The sequence below is a fragment of the Arachis ipaensis genome, chromosome B5 (genome assembly GCF_059453495.1).
Source record: "Arachis ipaensis isolate K30076 ecotype BB chromosome B5, ASM5945349v1, whole genome shotgun sequence".
Taxonomy (NCBI): Eukaryota; Viridiplantae; Streptophyta; class Magnoliopsida; order Fabales; family Fabaceae; genus Arachis; species Arachis ipaensis.
Window position 1 is genome coordinate 21,362,145 of NC_142440.1, and position 8,801 is coordinate 21,370,945.

General features: G+C 31.9%; 1 protein-coding gene across 1 annotated transcript; it reads left to right on the plus strand.

The window, feature by feature from the left end:
* Positions 1-3,425: 3,425 nt before the first annotated feature.
* LOC107640334 (protein NDR1-like) lies at positions 3,426-4,351 on the plus strand. The gene has a single exon (XM_021123319.2). The coding sequence runs from the start codon at positions 3,429-3,431 to the stop codon at positions 4,008-4,010; it is 582 nt and encodes a 193-aa protein (XP_020978978.1). The 5' UTR covers positions 3,426-3,428; the 3' UTR covers positions 4,011-4,351.
* Positions 4,352-8,801: the final 4,450 nt, after the last annotated feature.

An 8,801-nucleotide genomic window follows, 5' to 3' on the forward strand; every position in this document is an offset into this window, starting at 1 on the left:
GTCGACGCGGTGGTCGCGTGATCGCAAACAGTACAGCGACCGGAACTCGAACGGAAGAGATACGGTGATTTGAATTTGGAACGAGGGTTCGGAACCCTTCTCCTCTCCTTGCTGTATTCAACGTTGCTGTACGCTGAATTGGGAGAGTAAATTAGCTCATTTAAGTGCTAGCCGGATCAATCGATTCGGCCCGTTCAGTTTAATCTTGGGCCGAATTCTTTGAAATTAGTGTCAAAATTCTCGTTTTGACGATCTCTATCCTAATTTAATATAATATTCACATTTCTAATTTTTTTATCAAAATCTAATTTATTGACTAATTATTTACTAATTTAACAGAATTTACATTAACAATAAATAAGAAATATAAAATAAAAAATTTTAATGCAAAAGAAAATAATTTTGAGTTATTTTATATTATTTTATTGTTTCTCAAATATTTTTAAAAAATTATTGGGGATATTTAGATTAGTAATGTTATATGACCAAATTATTCGGGCAACAAAATTCAACTAAATTAGTTACATAGTTTATATATTGGTCACAGCAAAAATCAATTTAAGAAGAAAAAAAAGACGCATAAGAAGAAGAAGTAAAAATTTGGTTAAACTTGATTACAAAAATAATATGTTCACCTAATATTATGATGTATTGAGAAGTAATTAGCGAGTTAGATATTATATTTTGACAAAATACTATGTGTACGTCAAAATCAACTACTAAAATTAATTATAATATATTTGTGTATAAATATATCTCTTGTTTAAATTTTAGGATTTAATCATTATTATTTAAAATTTACTAAATGCTGGCCAATTCTCTTATAATTTTGATATGAACTATAAGAATTTGGTGGAAGACAAGGGCAAATTTAGTTGATAATCCCTTGCTAGTCCAAGACATAGTTAAGTGTTAGCTTTAATTTTGCAGGGCAGTTTATCACAAGAAAAAGTATTCTAATCCTTTATGTTATGTAAGCTTTTTATTTATGCAAGTTCACCAAAGAATTCAATATGACACAGTTCAAGTTCCACCCAGAAAAGTGACATCATATTCATTCTCATCTGATTCCTAAGTTGCCGGCCACTACTATACGTAAATGCCTTTTTTTTTTTCTATAACTCCTAAAGAATGAAGTCCGCTTCGGGAGATGATTTTGCGATAATAATAATAATAATTAGTATCAAAAGCAAACTAAAATTGATCGATAGAGTAATGTTTTGATACACAAAGACAAAGGTCAGCAATTAAAGTGATCAGTGTAGTCTAAACAAAATTCCATTATTCCTTAGCTTGATTTCATTATCGTCTCTTTGTCCAACATATATGTTCATCTCTTATAAGGTCTAGACTCTACACTGTACCATAATAATGATTATTGAACTTCGTGGCATCATGTATTTATTTGTCTTTTTCATAACGTGCTGGGAGCTTCAAAAATAATAAGAAAAGACATGAGGTCTGTAATGATTACACTTGAGGAACTTTATCTTTAAATTATACATTTTGTTTGTTACTATTATAACTTGCGTAACAGATTCGTTTCTGTACATTGCTATGTATCTGATCTTGTTTTCACTTTTCAATAAGCATATCTAATCTATTTTTCATTTTTCTAACAATATAATGTGGTAATTTACTTTTTTGGTAGAACTTCATCGTAATAATTTGATTAGTTTTCTTTAGTTCACCAATGTTAAAGGTATATAATATAATTGCCCAATCCTGCTAATAACCAACATAAATCTAGCTAATAACAAATCAATAAATATTTTTAAATTATACTTTATATTAATTAATTATTATTAATTAGTGATTATTTAAATTTTATTTTTTTAAAATATAAATAATAATTATTAATTACAGTTATTTAAAATTAGTTGGTTAATTATTTACCTAAACTTTACCATAATTGCCGAAGATTTCACATTAAAAATCTAATAACATGAATTTTTGTCATAAGTCATAACCGATTAAGGGAATCAATATCATATGAGATTCTTTCAAAAAACTTACACATGATAAAATACTATGGATTTAATGATATTAAACCCTTATTTTTTTATTTTATTAAATTTTAAGTTTAAATTAAATGAGTAAGATTCAACTTCGGCTAAGGTATTATCTTAAGAATGTACAAAATTTTATCATTTTTAAAAAAAAAAAAATTATATGCAACTGTTTTTATAGGAAACTAACAACTGAAAATCGTTTAAATAATTTGAGATGTTTAACTAAATTATCATCTAATAATTTTTAATTATCAACTTTATATAAAAGCAATTGTATTTAAATTTCTGGCTTCTTTTTTATACTTTTGGTATCGATGATTGTGAGGATCTTTATAGTGTTAATCAAGGTGGCCATCGTGCTCGCTTTTAGAACCAAAACAGGGTTAGTTACGCATTGTAAAAGTTACCCTAAAAAAAATATTAACATATACTATCTTAGATAAAATATAACTCAAATGAAGTTTTTTCGTATAAAAAGGTTTACACTATAGGGAAAGGAGAAGTGGCACACAGGTCCAAAATGTTAGGTACTAGAATTAATAGAGCAGGATAACATAACTAAAATTTAAGGACGATAAATAAATTTAAATAAAAATTTAGATAATAATAAAAATAATATAATAAAGTGATAAAATTATAATTTTAAAATATATAAAAAAATTTATAATATTCTCTTATACATTATTAAAAATAATACTCATATAAAAAAATTATAACATATAAAAAATTTTATTATTTTCTCTCTTAATTTTCATTTACTCGAACGTTACAAAACATGGTATACAATTGCTTATGAGCACTCTTCAATTTATATTGAGTGTTTGGCGGCTTTACAAAGAATACTTGTACTTTAATGATAATCAATTTGAATTATATGTGATATACACGTACACGAACTTTTTCTCATGGCGGTGCATGATGCCCTTGGTTCATATATTGGACAAGTTGTAAGGTATAAGCACAACTTGCTTATTGAACCAAATGAAAACAAATACTACTTTACATTTACTGCTGCCTTCTTTGACTTTTCAACCATTGAATTGTAAAGTTTTAAATTTTTCTACTTTCTTCATTTATTCTTATTAATTTTTTGTTTGTCTTTAACCATAAATTGTATAACTTGACAAAGAGTATCAAATAAATTTTGCCTTCTCACACAAAATGGAGAGGAAACATGTAAGAACAAGAGATGGGATGTTTAATATTTGAAGATCACTCAGAGTTGTGATTATGCCCGCATTGCATTGAGTATGGGTTATCCTTAAACCTAAGAAACGCATATTCTTTACTTTACCCCCTTCTCTTAATGTAATGCTTTGGTAACAGAAACCAACTTGAAACAGATTCCCAGGTCATGCGTCTCTTAAATACAACAATGGTAAGCAACAGAATTCTGATGAGTTGCAAATATCAGAGATGTGTGACACCGAGTACAAGAGTTTCTACTTATGGCTGGCAGAATTCATAGGCTTCTTAGGCCTACTTGCACTGTGCCTGTGGCTAGCCTTACGACCCAAAGAGCCAACATGCAGCGTCACCTTCGTAACCATAGACCAGCCCTCCGATCAAAACGGGACCATCTTTTACTCTCTTGAATTCGAGAACCAAAACAAGGACTCTAACATCTACTATGATGACTCAACTTTCCTTTTCTTGTATGGGCAGCGTCAAGACAAGGTGGCAGAGACAACCTTAAAATCATTTCATCAAGGGACTAGTAGCAAGCGCGTGGAATCTGGCACTGTCCACGCTAAATCTGAACTACTGAAAACTTTGCTCTCCAATGCAATAAAAAATGCCACCAGTGAGTTAAAGGTGGCTTTAAGGACGAGGTTTCACTACAAGACATGGGGAATCAAGAGCAAGTTTCATGGGTTAAACCTGGCTACTAATCTACCAATAGGTGGTGATGGGAAGCTTAAGTTTTCGGGGAAGAAAAACAAGTACAAACTCAAACAGTGTAGTACCAAGAAATTGGTCAAGTCGGTAAAGCACTGATCTCATTCCCTCCATTTCTTTCTCTTGGTTCAATTCTTCATCTTATCCTTTTCCCTTCGTTTCTTCTAACACTTAGAAAACATACCCAATTTGTGTGCATGTGATCCAATACCTATATGAGAGAAATAGAGAATGTTCTTTACATAGGAAAATTAAAGATTAGGTTATGATGGTTTCTTCTCGAATCAATATTAGCTACAATACAGTCAGACACAAAAAAGATTATTTGGTTTTGCATTATGTTGTATGAGAAAATTGTTTAGTTTTAGTAAGATTTTCTTGTGTACATAGTTGGTGTAAACCGGATAGAAACAAGAGAATTCAATATTTGTGTATTCTTTTTCCCCCTTCAAATAAGTACTCATGTAGTGGTATCCATTGAACTAAACGTCAGCAATGAAAGCAGCGTTCACAATACACATTGTCGATCTATTCCATATTTGAATTTAATTCCACTCGGTTGCCTATTATTACATTCAACATCTACATATTTAAGAAAGAAATATACAGTGCTTTTAATTAAATATAAGCAAGATGAAAGGTATAAATTATATTTTACAAAAGAGAAATATAAAGGACTAGCATTTTTTATCAATATTAATTAATACTTTAAATCAATATTTTATTTATATATTATTAAAATTTAAAATAGAAAATTTATGATTTAAAATTTAATATAAAAAATATTTTTATTAGTCAAACATTAATAAAAAATAATAAATTTTATTGGTGATATAATATTGTTCAAACCTAAGAAATATGAAAGAGTCAAGACCATATTAGTACAAACAAAGATCATTTAGCATTATTGGGTATAAATTTGATTGTTTATGGAGGTTCTGAGAATCAGACCGGTCATTAAATCGTTCTAGTCATTGATTTATTGGTTTATTGGTCTAATCGGTCTAATCAGTGGTTCAATTAAAAAAACCGTTTTAAAATAAAATAATAAATAAATTATAAATAAACATCTTAAAATATAATTATAGTTTAATATAAATTTTAAAATATCTTTAAATTTTAGAACACTACATAAAATATCATTAACCAAATCTATATGATCTTATCAAAATACAAACTCAAAATTATAACCCTGATTCAGATGGCTTCCCGAGCAATTAACGAGTATTGTTGTATGCCAAACACTTTGGATACAAACAATTAACAAGAACTATATATTTTAATTGTACAACTCAAAGATGAAAAACATGTTCCTATTATCAACTACCTTTAGAGATCTTCTTTTCCTACTGATGATTTCACTGAAAATTTGTTTTTAACCCACTCCATGTCCTTCACATCCTTGTAGCCCTACAAATTCACATCAAACACAAAGTTATTCGTCTTCTCATCCATGGAAAGCCACATACACAACATTATAATATAACCCTATAATACACAAATAGGCATAGTCTCTGGCTATATATTTGAGTGTATCCAACATGTATGGAATGTTAAAAAAGCAGCATTCAGCAACAAACATTTAAAGGGTGAGACTAAATTAACCACCAACAACACCATATTTGAACTCAATAATTAGCTATTACAGAACATTAACCAATAATCATACTAAAAGGGTGACACTAAATTATAAAACAGTAATTACAAAACACTGACAAAAGAAGAACATTAGCATTAGCAATTATAGAAATTATAAAACAACAACCAGTAATCAACAACCAAAAATTACAAAACAGGAATTACAAAGTTAAAAACATAACTGAAATTACAAAGAGCTTCTTGGCAGGCGAATTATTACTCACAGATACATCGTTATCAGCAACTGCTTCTTGATTAATACTTCCATCATGGCAAAGCTCTGATCACTCTGATTCTCACAATAGCAATAGCAATAGCAATAGCAACAAGCAACAACATTAGATTCTGCAATCAATCATCCAAAAACTAAATCAAATCAATCGCATAGTAAATTAATTGCAAGAACCCTCCGTATGGAAAATCAAATTCGATCAAATACCACACAAATTAAAACAACCAACAAATCAGTGCACCCAAGCAGCTTACAGAACAACGCACCAAAATCAAAGTAGTATATGAAATGAGAGAGTACGGAACTCACAGGAGACGCAGTAGACAAGCCAGCCAAGCGCCAAAACATCTTGAATTCTTGGAGGAGGAGAAAGAAAGAATCGAATCTAGCAGGGCGCAGAAACCCTAGCGCCTCGGGTTCCCAAATCGAATCAGGAACGGGGAAAATCCTAGAATCGGGAACATGGGCGACAAGATGACGGCGCACAGGATGAAGACGATGGAGAATGGACACCGAGCGGGGAAGAAAAGAGCGAAGTACGAACAGGGGTTGAGAAGAACCACGGTTAGGAACGAAAGGGAGATGGAGCATAAGTTGTGGGTTTGGGACAGGGGGAAGGAGGAAGTCACAGAGGCGCCGACAACCACGACGGCGGCGGCAAAACTGGGCAGAAGAAGCTAGGGAAAGTTTGGGGTTTGTTTCTTCAGAGAATGGCTTTGAAGGAGGGGGTGGGTTTAGGGAAGGAGGGAGCGTGTCAGCATGTCACGCGTTGGGGGTGGGGTGGGGAGGGTTCCTTTTTTTTTTAAATTAAAGAACCGGCCGGTTTTTGGTCTGGTCCAACCAACCAATTCTCGGCCGGTCCAGCAGTTTTCAAACGATTTTCAGATTTACGGTTTTAGACACCAGATCGGGTCATTTTCATTGTCGGTTTCCAGTTGAACCGATCCGACTGACTGGTCCGGTCCAGTTTTTAAAACCATGTTGTTTATACACACTCATGCAGCATGCATTTGAGCCTCTGCATACAATATAAAAGACGAGTGCATTGGATGCAGAGTGCAATATGTCACTTAATAACTAAAAAGGAATAAAATTATGCAAATTATGCAAACCTTGTGGCTAACAAGTTGATTTAAGATGGTTTTCATAGTATTTATTGGAGATGTACTTATATTTTTCACTACTTTAATTCGATTATTTTGTCTACAAACTTTAATTTATTTTATCATTTCTATTCTTAAATAAATTAAACGTCATTTAATAGGTATATATTTGAATTATCAACACAAATTAAATGAGTCTTTGATAAACTCCAATTTTGTGGTTTATTTTGTGTTTAATTTGGGTGGTTTTATCAACTTTTCTCACATTTATTCAATGAAATAGCATAGTTTTGCAATTCTCCCTTGATTTGTGCTTAAATGTGAAAATATGCTTTTTAGGCCCTAAAATTGGTGATTTTAATTCACTTTAATTCCATTCGATGCCTTGATATGTTTGTTGAGTAATTTTAGGTTCATAAGGCAAGTATTGGATGGAAGAAGTGAGGAGAAAAGCATGCAAAGTGGGAGAACTTATGAAGAAATGAAGGAACCGTAAAGCTGTCAAGCCTGACCTCTTCGCACTCAAACGACCATAACTTGAGCTACAGAGGTCCAAATGAGGCGGTTTTAGTTGCGTTGGAAAGCTAACATCCAGGGCTTCAAAATGATATAAAATTTGCCATATGTTGCTTCACGTATAGGGGCGCGCACGCACCATGTATGCGTGCGAGCTGATGCTGCTCGTGGCCCACTAAAGTGAAATCGTCCCCAGCGATTTCTGAAGCAGTTTGGGCCCAACCCAACTCATTTCTAATGCTATTTCATGCAGAATTCAAGCTTGGGCAAGGAGGAAGAAATTGTTTGTAGCATTAGCATCATGTAGGTTAGTTTCTAGAGAGAGAAGCTCCCTCTTCTCTCTAGAATTAGGTTAGGTTAATTTTCATCTTAGATCTAGATTTAATTACATGTTTTCATCTTGTTTCTTTTATGATTTCTTACTTCTACTCTTTCATTCTCATGATTTGTAATGTTAATTTCTCTTTTATGTTCATGGATGCTCTTGTTGGATTTGATTTTCTTTTAATGCAATTTAATGTTTGATGTTTCTTTATTGTTGAATTGAGTTGTTGATCTTGTTTCCTTGCAATTTGTAGTTGGTAGATTTTACTATTCTTGCACATTTTACTATGCTTTCCATGTATGCCTTCCAAGTGTTTGACAAAATACTTGTAAGGATGTTAGAGTAGATTTTGAGCATTCTTGGTTTGGAAAGAGTAATTAGGTGATCTTGAGTCATGAAAACCCAACTTATGTTGGTGATCTAGAGTTGTTAGCTAATATTGTTTTCATTGACGCTAATCTTTTGCTAATTTAATTGGTAAGTTGATTAGGACTTTTGGATTGAGATTAGCTAGTCTTGTTAGACTTTCTCTCATAGAAGATAACCTATATCTTCTTCCAATGTTGGAGATGACGTAATAAGATAAATTCTTGTTTATATTTGTGACATGATTAATTAGTCTTGTTTGACTTTCTCCCTATGTGAAGATGACATGATACCTTCTTTCATTTGTTGGAGTTGACTAGATAAGATGAATTAATCATTGCATGACTAGGATAGAAAGCCTATGTTCTCAACCCTTGCCATGAATGTCTCTCTCTTTATTATTTGCTTTCTCTTATTTACTTGTCCTCTTTAATTACTTGCTTAATTTACTTTTCTTGTCATTTAATTTCTTGCCCTCTTATCAATAAAAAAACCTCCTTACCCCTTCATAGCCAATAAGCATACACTTCATTGCAATTCCTCGTGAGACGACCCGGAGTCCAAAACTCCGGTTAATTTTTATTTGGGGTTTGTACATGTGACAACCAAATTTTTGCATGAAAGGACTATTGTTTGGTTTAGAAACTATACTTTACAACGAGAATTTATTAGTGGAATTCTAGACCACACAAAAGTTCGTTCATCAAAAT

What these genes read in the sequence shown, in the direction of transcription:
- LOC107640334 (XM_021123319.2), top strand. Translation starts at nt 3,429, where the DNA reads ATGTGTGACACCGAGTACAAGAGTTTCTACTTATGGCTGGCAGAATTC.